At 39.4% G+C, this 15,231-nt stretch overlaps 1 protein-coding gene across 8 annotated transcripts in view; it reads right to left on the bottom strand.

Annotated features, from left to right (window-relative positions):
- Nucleotides 1-15,231, bottom strand: part of NTRK2 (neurotrophic receptor tyrosine kinase 2) — a 170,175-nt gene that overhangs the window by 129,534 nt on the left and 25,410 nt on the right. For all 8 annotated transcript variants that reach the window (XM_081213621.1, XM_081213623.1, XM_081213622.1 and 5 more), the window contains exons 4-5: nt 12,180-12,248; nt 6,134-6,285 (exon numbers count right to left, since the gene is read on the bottom strand). In XM_081213621.1, coding sequence (XP_081069747.1) covers nt 6,134-6,285; nt 12,180-12,248 — 221 coding nt within the window. The remainder of the gene's footprint in view (nt 1-6,133; nt 6,286-12,179; nt 12,249-15,231) is intronic.

Genomic DNA, 15,231 nt, shown 5'->3' with positions numbered 1-15,231 from the left:
GATGGGCCACTGGCCTGATCCAGAAAGCTATTCTTATGTTCTTATTTATTCAAAGAAAATAATTAGCAGGTGCGAGAAGAAGAATTTACAAGGGTCTCCAACACAATAGAATTTGACCAACCACTTGACTTTGTAACTTGTAAAGTAGCACTATATGCGTTGGCAGCTAAGAAGATCAGGAAAAAAGAACTAGATAAAATAGCAGTCAATTGCAAAGGAGATTCGGACATTTAAGCTGGCACATTCTACTTGAGAACCCCTTGCTATTCTATTGTATGCAACAAATAATTTTTAGGAGACGTGATCATGGTTAATCGTATCTGCAGTGCCTGATGTTTTTTATGGTTTTTGTGGTTATTGTTGCTTTTCTTTTTGTTCCCTTTGTGAATGATGCCCTGGCCTTTGGCTAGTGCAATAAAGTTTATGATGATGATGAGGAGGAGGAGTACAAACCATTTTTAATTTGTTTTTTAGAGTGAACACATTGATTAAGAGAAATGTTTTGTGTTCGTGTGTATGAGGCAGACACTACTGTGTCAGAATTACAGTTTAAGCCCTAATACTTCTGTTAAGACCTGGTCTTTCACCCCCTCCTAGCAGTCACTCATCTGTGTCAAGATAAACAACGGATTGCGAGAGAAGCAAATTCAGCAAAATTCAGCCAAGACACATTGACAACATTCCAAATGACCCAAATAATTCTATTGGGTTATTATGATATTTTGGGGTTTGTTACATTAGTGAGATTAGCCAACCACTTTGTTACTCTGTTCTCAGTTATGTGGAATATTATTAACAAACCTAAATCTACCTCCAGTCTAACAATGCCTTTATCCTTTTCATCTTTACACACAACAATTTTAGATGTAGCCATACAAACTAGACCTAAGTTCACACTTTGGTACCTTAAAGCAGGGAGCAGCTATGTCCTTTGCAGGTAACACAAGACTGACTTTACACTCACACGGATACTGTTCAGTAGCAACAGGCAGCGTCCCTCAGTATCAGGAAAAATATGCAAGGTGGCCTCATCCTGCTCAATCTCATTTCAAAGAAATCATTTAGGACTTTCAGAACTTATTCAATAACCAACAGAATGAAGCCGGCATTTGTTTTATGAACACCTCGTTCAGTGTCAAATATGAGGTGCTAACAGACACCTACAACTACAAAACTCTCTACCAGTTCACACAGGGCCTGAACACATGCATATGCTATTCTTTAATTTTTTTCAAAATAAAAATCATGGGGTGGGTTATTTTAAGAAATTATTGCAAATCTGGCTTGCATGCCTTCCCCCACCACATATAGATGACCTATAAAGAGCATTGTGCACAGGTGTATCCACAGACAATTCCTGTTACAGGAACATGGCCCCATGTTGGGGAATTTTCAATAGCCCAAGACTTTTCCCTACTCTCTACCCTACACACAAAGTCCAGGTGTCAATAGGCTTCCAGAAACAACCTGTATATCTCCACTATTCAGAAAATAATTAACATACACAAAAAGATCTTTCAAATGAAATATTACAACCTGCAAGAAAAATCCCTGCAATTTACAACTATACAGCAAATGAACAGCACCAACCATGCAAAGATGTTGGGACGAGGCCCTTTAGGGATCTGTGAGACATATATTACCTACTTTTGCATCAGCACATTACCTGGAAGACTAAATGGATTTTTATAGCATAAGTAACACTTGGGTAGGAAAAGAAGCCACTTTAAACCTTGCCAAGTATCATGACTTCACCACAATGATCGGAATCCTTTTGCTATTATTTTAAACAAGAACATTCCTTACAATTGATTAGGTGAATGGAATTAACTTCACATTTGGTAACAGTTAAAAAAGCAATCACACCCTAACACTCCATGAACGAAACCATGGAGACTACCAGACAACGTCTTCCAATGCAAGGAAAGGCATCTATGAAGTACAGCCCTAGATTCCTCAAGAATTCTGAATCACTTCTTCCATTTACAAAGCAAGTGAAGCATCAAGCATTGTGCAGAAGTCTCTCTTGTGCTCACAGAATTTTAGCGATCTGCAAATACTTGCCACATATTGTCCAACTCTTATCAGCACTAGAAAACTTTACAAAATCATAATCAGAAGCCTAATTCTGAATTAGTTGGCATCTCTGGGCAACTCAAACAAATGCAACATGTCTGAAGCAAGCAGATTAGCCAAACCAGGGAGTCTTAAAAAGAACAAGCTAGTTTTGGCAAAGGTATCACACTGAAAGCCAAGCCAGACATACAGGTAGATATGATTATTAAACATGCACTTGTCCGCTTGGTTATAATGATAAGGTGACTGGGGGAAGCAGTGTTTCAGGCTAAACAGAGTGTAGCTCTACAGAACCTAATATTGCCACATTTTACTGCTAAAAGCCATTTTTCCCAACTGGGGAAGGGAAGGAGGGAAAGGAGAACAGCAAGATTAGGTCAGCCGGCAGGTGGGGGGGGGCTCTTCTCCCTTCCCCCACATATTCTATGTGGTATAAAAATTTTGACACACCCCCACACTAACTTTATAGCCAAATGGGCAAGCAAGTGTTTAATAAATGTATGTAATAGTACAGTATTTTACATGTAGTACAGTATTTTAATATATTTTTTTGGAAGCCGCCCAGAGTGGCTGGGGAAGCTCAGCCAGATGGGCAGGGTATAAATAATAAATTGTTGTTGTTGTTGTTGTTGTTGTTGTTGTTGTTGTTGTTGTTAATGCATGTAGGTCTGGTTTGGTCCCAAGATGCAGTTATTGGGTTGTCTCCAATTAACTTGTACTCACAGAAAACCCGTTGGAATTAATGGAGGAAATTCAACACAGCACTACAACAGTTGCTCTATCACTGCAAGCTTTTCAGCTCACCAGATGGAACAACCCCTTCCTTTCCCTGCTTTGACATGTTGTTTTGGGGGTCATCCTGCTTCCCCTAGCCAATTTCCAGGGGCACAGGGGAGAGGAGAATAGGGGAAAGTACCACTGTGCTAGCGTGAGTCATAGATTCATAGAAATGGGGAGTTGGAAGGGAACCTGAGACCCACCCCACTGCAAGGTGGAATCTCAACTAAACCATCCATGACAGATGGGCATCCAACATCTGCTTAAAATCTCCAGGTCCACCCACCTCCCCAGGGAGTCTCACTGTTGAACAGCTCTTACCATCAGAAAGTTCTTCCTGATGTTTACTCTTATAGTTTGAAGCCATTGGTTTGGGTCCTTCCATTAGTGGGAGTGATTAGCCAAATCCCGCCCAAGTTAGTCACACCCATAAATTTTAATGGGTTTACTCTGAGTAGGACTAACATTGGCCACAACCAACAGAATGTAACTGCTACACAAATACAATACTTCACAGCAAAAATTATTCAAGAGCTTGAACATTTACCGTGACACAGATTTTTCCTTATTTTAATGACATAATCATAAACTACACAAATACACCCTGGTTTGCTAACTAAACACTTAACAACACTTAACAATGACATTATTTTATATACCACCTCCAAATGAAGTCAACAAATGGCAAGCTAGCAGCAAACATAAACAAACAGTATTTTTAACGCAACTTAACAGCTGGAAAGAAGGAAAGTCCCCTACAGTTCATCAGTGAGCAGTCTAAGAACCAGCTGAAATATACTTAAGAAAAGAGAGAGAAGTAAGCCAAATCTGACCCACTCTTCATAGTTCTCTTTGTTAATATTTTACCAGGGTTAGAAATAAACTTCCATTGCACACTTAATGTTTTTTTTCAGCTAAGCATTAAAAGCAAATGTTTGACCATTTCAACCATAAAAAGAGAGTACAGGCAGTACCACCAACGATTTCTATTTCTTGCTTCACTGGTCTGCTAATATGAATAACCTCACCAAGAAACCACAACAGTCTCACTTCATTTCCCAGCAAGTAATTTATTAGCAGCTGACTGCTGTAAGGCCTTGCATTACTAACACTTATACTGCCTTCTGTACAATCCTAAATTTGCGATATATTGAGGAAATTATAACCATACAAAATGTAGAACATCTGTCAAAATAAATGAACAAATGACTTTGACTTCCTACATCCTTGATTCTTTTTTTAAAAAAAATGTTTGTCCTCTTGCAAGTTCACAGGAATTCAGAATGAAGCAATGACAATTAATTTAATTATTACATCAAATAAATATGTACAACATCGTTGCTTTAAAAAAGCTAAGTCAAAGAAGAAGTGGGTGTTCATCTCTTGGGATGAATTATCTGAGCAGAAAAACAAGTCAAAAGCAGTCTGTTTCCACAGAACAGGAAGAAAAACGAGTGACCATGCATTTGTTCCTAACCTTGAAAACAACACATTACATGCTTCCCGTTTCTCGGTTAAACCAATTATTTCTTTATTCCTACTTTTAATGCAAAGTTTATATTTTTAAGCAGAAAAAATAGAAGCATAAACCTTTAAAATGTTGCTTGCCTCAGAGCTGGAGGACTCTGGAAAGGATGCTCGGGTCCCTAGTTTGTCAGCTGAAAGTACATGGATCAGTTCTGGCAGGACTGCTTGGGGAGCTTTTGACAATGAAGCCTGTGCACTCAATCCTATGCTATTCTCTTAGGCAAAATTGCTTCCCCGGAGCAGCTAGACCAGGCATAGGCAAACTCCGGCCCTCCAGATGTTTGGGACTACAATTCCCATCATCCCTGACCACTGGTCTTGTTAGCTAGGGATGATGGGAATTGTAGTCCCAAACATCTGGAGGGCCGGAGTTTGCCTATCCCTGAGCTAGACAATGGCACCCTGAATGCAAGGGCACCTGGAAGGACAGCATAACAAAAATAAAGGGGGAGGAAGGGAGATCTCTGCCGTGTACTCCTTAGAGGGAAGTATCTCAGAGTAAAGAACTAGCATGTGGAGGAAACAGAAGTTAACATGTTTTTCTATAAGCTCAGCAGACCTAAAGCCTGTATAATAGCAGAGCCCTGAGAGGAACAGACATTTCTGCAACTGGTATAAGCCACTGGATGGCATGGACAATGTAGAGTAGATGGTATTTTGGACCTTCCCATTTCTACAATATAAGCTTCAGAAAAGGCAAGACACCTAATGGTTCATATAAATACACAGGCTTGGATGCAAAATGTTCATCAATGAATAATAATAATAATAATAATAATAATAATAATAATAATAAAAAATTTTATTTATATCCCGCCCTCCCCAGCCGAAGCCGGGCTCAGGGTGGCTAACAACAATCAAATAATCAAACAATCAAATAATCATACATTATAAAAACATTTCATTATAAAAATTAATTAAAATCAAATTAATGGCAACCGTTAAGCAAAATTCTGTGCAGGTTGCCAGAGGAGGGAGTCAGGCTGGGCCCTGACCAAAGGCCTGGTGGAACAACTCTGTCTTGCAGGCCTTGCGGAAAGATGTCAGGTCCCGCAGGGCCCTAGTCTCTTGTGACATGGAAGAGCCTTTGATTCAACAGAAGTTCCTGCAGGGGGGAGGCATTTTTTTCCCATTCTCTCTCCCCACTGCTGTATCAATGAAATCCTCCCACAAAAAAATTCTCTTTTTAGCAAGTGCAACTTGCTGACTAAATATTGAAAAGGGGACTGACACATTTTGAAATTTTAAAAAGATGTAGAATGGGAACAATTCTGCGGTTCATTCAACCTGAAATTATCTGTTTCAGCTTAACAAACAATCACAGTGTAACAGAATATCAACAGTTGTCAAGGTGCTCATAATGCAACACAGAAAAGATGGACTAACTTTGGAAGTTTAATCCACTCTTCACCAGGCAAAACAGGACTTTCACTTGAAAAATCATTCTAACAAGTGAATCCAAAAAGTGACAAAAGTCACATTTCCAGTAGAAATCTTGCACACAATTAAGACTGATTAAGCAACAAGTATACACAACTTAACTTTAAACATTCTCCTTGAAGTATGATTTTTATCTTTCACAAACCAGACTAGCACCTGGATTATAAACAAGAATTTAATCCATGAAGAAATGATCTAATAAAAGTTTGATTAAATGGGGTTTGGACATGGAAGGTGCTTAATGGGTTGTGCTCCAAAACTTTTAGCAACATCAAACACACATGCCAATCATTCTACATTAAAAGTGCATTACCACAGTTTGTGACTGGCTTCTCCCTCAGAGATATGTTCTGGTTGAAGTCATTCATACAGTAAAAATCCTGAGTTTTTGGAAACTTGGTCTCTTGATATATCTTGATCCACATAATGTCACAGTTACACTTGAATGGATTGCCATCCAAAATCCTACAAAGATTAAAAAGACAGGAAATATGGTTTTCTTTTCCAAAAACTAATTAATAATATACAAAACAGTAAGTACAAATGCATTTTTTTAAAAAGTTGCTCCAAATGAAAGTTTAATATGAGACCAGGAAGGACTGACACCTAATTAAGAAGTCGTTAAGGCTGGACTGAATGTTACCTGGTCTTGATCTGCTCCGTGATGGAGAGCAATTAACATAGCTCTTTCCCACTCCTACCTGGTATGATTGCTCCATCTTTAACATACCTAAACGCAAGGGTGTGAAACAGGACCTATGCGCATTGTGCATAAGCCCATCAATTTCAATCTATTAATCAATACAATCTGTATATGAATAAGACAATATTCATGCAAGTCTTGTAGCAGGCATTCACAGATGTATGTGAGAGAGGAAAGGAATACTTCTAACATGGCACTTGATACTGTCAATATCATACATATTTATTTATACATACATACATGTATCTTAAAAAAAACAACTTGGCAATTTTCTAAAACTCCCAATTAATTAAGGACACATTTTTAAATCAAATGTTTTCTAACCTATTAATCCAACTGATGAATAGACTAAATGTTTCAGCCCGAGGACCAAGTCTTGAACTGGAGGAAAGAGATGTGATTCCACTGACTTCAGTAGCATTCTACCATTAGTCTGAGCTGTGCTAAGCACAGAATCAACCTGTTGAGCAATTCCATATATTTCAACAATACCAGGAATATGAACCGTATGTGATTTCCAGTATTATTTCTGGAGAAAATAAATTTTAAAATGTTTTTCATATTCCGGGGTAAAGTTAGCTCCCTTTATACTGAAGCACCAAAGAAATGTATTCAAAGTCAGTGATGCAATTATTCTAAAAAGAAAATAATCTGTAGATCTCTAGGCAATGACGCAAAAAGTGTTTAACTAATATCAAAGAGTAATAACGAACAAAAGCTGAACTGCATACTCTAAGCATGTAAGCACATATTGAGGAATTCAAATGAAAGCTTTGCAGAACTATTATAATTAAAACACACATGAAAGCCACAAATCAGCGCTAAGTGCAAAGATGCTGGAGACAAACACAACACAGAACATCCAGATGTCTGGCTCAGGAACGGAACATTATCTCAACTTTGCTCATAAAAGCATACCTATGTTTCATGAGGATAATTTTTTATGTGCCGCTTGAGCCGCCAAAGACATTTCATTAAAAGAAGAAACAAACCAGCACTAATTATAATAATCTACAGGAGTTATATTTGATTTGACCACGATCTTCAAAATCCTTTTTGCCAATGCAATCTCAGCAGAATGTTCATAACAGTTCAGATGTTTCCAAAGCTCTTGAATTGGACTGGACCCAAGCCAAAGTAGATAATTCCGATCAAAACAGACTGTTCTACAGATTTGACAAATTCTCGCTAACAGACTGAAAAAGTTAAGACCCCACTCCTACAAACCTTGTGGTTTGGGTCAGCACTGGATTTCTTCCAGGGGTGCGTGGGAGACAGTACAGAGGGAGAGGATGGGATTTGCAATCAAGAGAGACAACTATACCAAACAGACTCACATCCCACCTTAATTCTCCTTTAACACGGGGCAGTGGAGAAGGCTGGGAGATGGTCTGGTCTTCCCAGTGTCCCCTCTCTCATAAAATGGAATGCTGAATTTCTGGCATCTGAGGGATAAACTGAGTAAAATTTACATACATGGTTTGTTTTTATTTTTGTTATGTGAATAGGAGTGAGAAGTGAAGCCCAAAGAGCCTCGGGACTGGGGATGGGGAGGGAAAGGAAGTTTCAATCTCTCTCCCTCTGTCTGCCTGCCTGCCATGGTCCTAACAAAAAATGTCTCTCTGGAGCTGTAGATTTCATTCAAATTTTCCATTGGCAGAAAGTGAGGCTTCCCTTGAAATGTAAACAGTGGCTTCGGAACATGAATGTATCAATTTGTCACCAACTAACCACTAGACAAGAAGTTGCAGCCAATTCTGATTCCTTGGCAAGTGTATCTCTACCAGCTTGCTAAACTCTTGGTGGCAAATCTGGGTTTACAGCTACACAGAGTACATGTTGATTAGCCATGCATATGGATGGTAGCCTTTACCTAGCAAATACAAAAGGAAAAAGTATCCATGTCAGCCTCTCAACAGCATAACTGCAACCGTTATCTGCACTCAGGCAACTCAGTAGGTGCCAAAGTCCCACAACCTCAAGATAGCATTCACGCTTTCCTGTCATGACACTGCCATGCTGCCAAACTAAAGCTTTGCCCAGGTCTAATCCAGGAGTAGGAGTAGAACCTCGGGTTGCGAACGTGATCCGTGCAGGAGGCACGTTCGCACCCCGTAGCGTTCACAACCCGCAGCACCGCGTCTGTGCACATGTGGGTCGCGATTTGGTGCTTCTGCACATGCGCCGAAACCTGGAAGGAACCCATTCTGGTACTACTTGGTTCGGCACAGTGCGCAACACGAAATCGCATAACCTGAAGCGTCTGTAACCCGAGGTACCACTGTATTGGAGGAGACACCGAAAGAAGGACTTGGCAACTACGGTACTTAATAATCATTATCACACTTCCATAATACAGTACTTAATTTATACCCAGCCAGAAATCAGGTGGACACAGAGATGAAAGTATATGCATAGTAGATTAGGCATTTGTCGCCCCTCCCTATTCCAAGTATACTTATTTTATGCTGATTTGTGGCTTCATGTTTATTTTAACTTTTATCTGAATTTCTTATAACTTTAAAGTCTTTAAATCCCCACTGTACATACTGGCCTAGCCTTTTAAACAATATTCCGCTGGTTCCATTTAGGTAAACACATGGAATTTCATGCAGGCGCATAAACAGGCCAGCAGAAGGGCGATGGAAGACTCCATCCTTCCTCTGTGCCCAACAAAGAAACCAAGCAAGCTGCAAGAGGGGAGAAGCTACATCATCCATGCAAAGAAATGTAAATGCTACTGCAGGAGGGACAGAGCTCTCTCACCCTGCCAGCCACAACAGGCTAGTAAAAGAAAAATTGCAGGCTAGTAACCTTTGTTTACAAGGCTGTGCTTGCCAGATTATAAATTAGCTCCCCTTGGAGATTTAGTGGGCCATTCAGAAACATTTCCTCTGCCTATAGCAGCACATTTTAGCAGCACAACCCAGACTTACCCACCTCCTAAATCTTAATGATCAGCTCACAGCTGTCAACATTTCCCTTTTCTTGCAAGGAATCCTATTCAGAATAAGGAATTTCCCTTTGAAAATAGGGAAACATTGACAGCTATGGATCAGCTCCCTGCCCTTTGCTCAGTAAACATCAAATGTGGTACGTTGTTCCTTCGCTTTTCACAGTAATGTTTCTTTCAGATTATTGCTACCCATTTATTGTTACATTTTATAATAGGTTCTCTACCCTTGTTATACCAATAACTTCCCATCTCCCCTCAAATCTCTACTTTATTAGACTGACTTATTGTTATAGCATCCAAATACCTTATAATCAACAAATTCAATCTCTTAAAATGTACTTAAAGCTATGGCCTTTTAAAACCTCTCTCAACTCATGTCTACCATGACATCTAAAACAAAGTGTTTGTTTGATTACAGAGAAGTCAAAGGACAGTCAGAACAGGAGATTGGATTATTTTCCTCTGTAAGAGTAATTTCATATCTCACTTTCATTGCACAGAAGAAGCAAGTTTCATAACTCGATGCCCCACCTGGCACCTACAGATATATGAGGCAGATTCCACTATCAAGCCAACTTTTATCGTCTCAATTACATGCTCAATTTAGCCATGAGCAAAGTGGGTGCTACTCATGCCTTCTTTTAATCACAAATTGAAAAGTGAACTCACTTAAATCCTGGCCAGTGCTAGCACAAGTTCTTTAAACTTTTGAGAGTCTATGTGCACCCAGATGAAAGATCAAAAGGAGAATTATAAAATGCCATCATTAGGCTGTTTATGCCAGCAATGTACATTAATATGAGCTGACAAAAAAAGTATCACATTCAACTGAATAGTACAAGCTTTACTATAGAGGTTGAATTAGCGAAAATACTCAATGGAGCAAAGGAGTTGCTCACACTTTCAAAGGGCTTCTTCATATCTCAGCTTACTGAGATATAATCGACCAAACATGGTCACTCTATTTCCTCAAACAATAATCTTTCTCATCCAGCTGCTTGATGACTACTACATTACAAAAATATGCAAACTAATGCTGCCTTTTGAACTGTAATCATAAGGCCAAAGTATCTTTCCACTTGTCTATCAAATTTCCATACCTGCACATCACATGGGACCTAACTAAGATTAGGCTCTCCTTGGGAACTTCTAAAACCAGTAAATGATATGGCTTCCCTAAAAAGGAATATGTAACAAATATTTTAAAATATATATTTACTGGTATTACAGCTAATGAGTTGAATCCATCTAAAGTCTACTCATAGCAGACCCCCTGAAATGAATGAACCTAAGTTACGCATGTCCATTTAATTTCAATAGGTTTCCTCTGAGTAGAATTAACACTGGTTTCAACACAATGAGTCCAGGTAAGATAATGTGCCTTCAGACAAGTTTAAGAAGCAGCAGAAAGACAATCAAACACACATCCAGTTTTTAAATCCTCCAGGTAGTCATAGTTTACTTCTTCTCTATCAAATGATTAAAACAACAAAATTTTCTTTTACTGTACAACTTCACCAGAAAGACAAGTGCAATAAAGATGTGAAGAAAGTTCCAAAAGAGCAGGACAAAGACGGAAGAACGAAAAGATCCAATTCACACAGAAACGTTTTAGAGTGACAGGATGTGAATTCCCATGACCATGGTATGTTACCTACTGACTGCTTCTTCATAAGCACAGCTCAAGCATCACTTGGTCCACTTTTACAAGTTTTGTGATACTGCCCCAGTAACTCAAAAACTTTAATTAGGTGAAGCAATTAAGTCTGCTGCTTCACCAAGGGCTCAGTAATTCTCATCAGGTCAAGGGGTCAGGTGATGCTAGGCCTGCCATAGTGCACAGTTTACTGCCACTGCAATTCTCTAGTGTTTCAAAAGTACCGTGTTTTTTGCTCGATAAGACTCACTTTTTCCCTCCTAAAAAGTAAGGGGAAATGTGTGTGCGTCTTATGGAGCGAATGCAGGCTGCACAGCTATCCCAGAAGCCAGAACAGCAAGAGGGATTGCTGCTTTCACTGTGCAGCAATCCCTCTTGCTGTTCTGGCTTCTGAGATTCAGAATACTTTTTTTTTCTTGCTTTCCTCCTCCAAAAACTAGGTGCGTCTTGTGGTCTGGTGCGTCTTACAGAGCGAAAAATACGGTAAATTGATCTGCAGTGTGGATTCTGTGGTTTGAGGGGGAAGAGAGAAGAGCCCCTGTTAAAGAGTTCTAGCCTAGGAGTCCTTTTCACAAAACAGTGGTTGCATGGAAGCCTCTTTAAATTGTCTCCATGGGATGAAATGAGTTGTTTGTCTGTATTGTGCTCATCACATGTATTTGTCCCATATTCTTTACCACCACAGACCCCAAACATTCCCAGTAACGGCTTGTGGAGTATGGAAACAAAACATGTGGTAGTCACCAGAGCACACAAATGTCTTTAAAAGTAAAGTAAAGTAAAATTTACCTTTTCTTAAACCCATAAGTATTTCCTTGATATATTCCATGTCCATTAAAAAATGGATAATGGTTATTTTTATTTATTTATTGTTACATTTATATCTCACCTTCCCTTCAAGGAGTCAAGGCAGCACACAAGCTTTCAACACTCTCCATTTTATCCTCACAAGAACCCTGTGAAGTAGGCTTGGGCTGGATGGGTGATGATAATGGCAACTACTACAACAACCAACCCTCAACATTTAAGAAACAATTACTTACAGATCAGTCAAATTCAGGTGGCGGAAAGACTTTCTGGACAAACTTGAAAACTTGTTTCCAGATAAGTTACTGTAAAGAAACAGAATGTCATTATTAAAAGTAAAAAAAAAAAATCTGAAACAAAAATATTGCAATATATTGTAAGTTGGTAAAGCTACCAACTTTCAGTTTTTTTTATTGGGTGATGGCCTATAAAACGATACGGACTGTACTCTCGCTTGAAGATGAGACACAACACAAAGGCAAACACTCATCACGATGTGCACCTTTAAACAGGTCTATTCATGTAGAGGAAAAATGTGGATTAAGTTTTACTCCAAAGACATTCTCAGATGTTGACTACATGCTCAACTTATTCATAAGCAATATACATGTTTACCATGTATTCTTTGATCCTTCATTGAAAACTGTACTTACCTAAACCCTGACCACATGCCAAATAAGAAATTTCATAAGCTTTTTATATATCCCTTTGAAACTGCATGAAAGATCACAGGGAAAATGGCAAAATACAGCCATTAGGCCTTTCACGTCAATTAAGCATTCAGGGCGTCATACTATAATGAGCTTTAATGTCTTCTACTAGATTGAAGATCAGAGGCAATTTTGCTCTAGATTATGTTCACATGGTCATCTGTGCTGTGGGGGTGGAAACACCTTCACTGAAGAAGAGACAAAGGAGGAAAAATAGAATAAAATAAAATGTTCCCAGTGAGCAAGGGAGATGCTTAGTAGATGCTGTAGTGGTCCCTGTCATCTATGTTCCTATTCAGACTACAAATCTCTGAAGACCTGGACCTTTTTTTTAGGGCTGGGAACAAGTGTAGAAGCTGCCATGAATTGCCAGTTTTGCCTCCCCACAACCTCCATCCCAGTTGAGTGCAAATCTGGCTGAAATACGGGATATGAAGATACACTGCACAGCACCTGAAGCTGAAGCACTTCAAAGAGAGGAAGTAAGGAAGGCACTGTCATCAAAAATTAAAACAAAAAATATGCTGCTTAGGACACAAGATGGGGGAATTAAATCCACCTAGGGCAGTGAAGAAAAAATCTTGGAATAGTCCTAAGGAGATACAGTGGTACCTCGGGTTAAGAACTTAATTTGTTCCGGAGGTCCGTTCTTAACCTGAAACTGTTTTTAACCTGAGGTACCACTTTAGCCACTGCGCAATTTCTGTTCTCATCCTGAAGCAAAGTTCTTAACTTGAGGAACTATTTCTGGGTTAGCGGAGTCTGTAACCTGAAGCGTCTGTAACCCGAGGTACCACTGTATTGGTCTGGTTTACAATGCTGAACCATATTTTTGTATTTTCTTTTTCTTTTTCTTCTTCTTCTTTGGCTATCACTCGTAGCAGAGTAAGATTGTCTTCCATAAACACGGTTTTAACAATGAGTCCGTAGGTGACTGTGGAGGCCAATTCTGGATCCAGACGTCCTTCCACAGTGGGGACATTGGTTCCCGGGTGGGAGTTGATCACAGTGTGGATTTGCCAAGCGTGGCTTCCTCTTAGCAAGTTTCTCCCTTGCGTTCTGAGTTCAAATGTCTTCAAAGTCCATGACACCTTTGGTAAAGGCTGTTCTCCAACTGGAGCGCTCGCAGGCCAGTGTTTCCCAGTTGTCAGTGTTTATACTACATTTTAAAGATTTGCCTTGAGACGGTCTTTAAACTCTTTTATTGACCACTAGCATTACGCTTTCCATTTTTACGTTCAGAATAGAGTAGCTGCTTTGGAAGATGATAATCAGGAATCCGTACAACATGACCAGTCCAACAAAGTTGATGTTGAAGAATCATTGCTTCAGCACTAGTGATCTTTGCTTCATCCAGTACACTGATATTAGTTCGCCTGTCTTCCCAAGTGATGTGCAAGATTTCTCAGAGACACCATTGATGGAATCTTTCAAGAAGTTGCAGGTGGCGTTTGTAAGTGGTCCATGTTTCACAAGCATACAGTAAGGTTGGTAGTACAATAGCTATGAGCCTCGGGACCTCTCCCTTCCTCTCTCTGCCTTCTACCTGAGTGAAGATCAGATGCTTTCGATTCTACTTGTAATGAACTGCATTGAACTAGGAGCTGCACCCCAGTGTTACATGCTAAGCCATTTGTTTTATACATGGTTCTCCTCTTTCTTAATTAATTCCCACAACTCCATGAGGTAGGTTAGGCTGAGAGGCAGTACCTGGCCCAATGAGCTTCATGGCTGAGTGGGAATTGAACCCTGGTCTCTCAGGTCCTAGTCCGACGCTCTAACCACTACATCACACTAGTTTACAACTCGCATCATTCTTGACTACTGGCCACATGCACTGGGGCTGAATGGAGTTGGGGGTCTATCAACAACCCGATGGTCACAGGTTCTTCACCGATAGTTGAGGGTGAATTAGGTGTTTGCCTACTTTATTATAATGTGCAGCTTTAATAAGTGTATTAGGCAAGCCCTGATTCTTTTGGCAAGGGAGTCAAGTAAGACTTCATTTTACACTGTTCCTACTTGTGCTACTTTTCACCATTTTATGTAACTGAGAAATCTGCCAGGCTATAGCACGTCAGTTATTACACAGCTGGAGTAACATTAATGAAAAGTTGATTGCATTCTTTTAAAAAGGACTTTAAGCATATGCATTTGGGGGGGATTTTTACAGTAGAACATGCGTTTTTTTTACACATTTGGCATGTTTCTGAGCTAAAAAAAATTATTGCAAAATTTAGAACCCAAAGTAACCAACTTAGTATATTTACTCATATTTAGTAAACAAAGCTCAAAAATCTGAAACTTCCAAACTTGCCCAATATTTATTTGCAACGAACATCCATTCATTGTTACTAATGAACATACAAAACAGAAAACAAATCACTGGAAAATGTTCTCCCTCACAGCAGTGTTTGCAATTCATGATCTGGAAAATGTGGATTTGGTTGGTTCACTTTAAAATACAGAATGAACCGAATCCCTCCAGTGTCCCTAGCATATACTTGCATGCACTGAGCATTAATGCCCCAAAGTTTTGAACAGCACATACTGTACAATACTTATTCAGGCACTTAAA

The sequence above is a fragment of the Podarcis bocagei genome (genome assembly GCF_964188305.1).
Source record: "Podarcis bocagei genome assembly, chromosome: 11".
In the NCBI taxonomy this organism is placed as follows: domain Eukaryota; kingdom Metazoa; phylum Chordata; class Lepidosauria; order Squamata; family Lacertidae; genus Podarcis; species Podarcis bocagei.
This window is presented reverse-complemented; position numbering and strand designations above follow the sequence as displayed.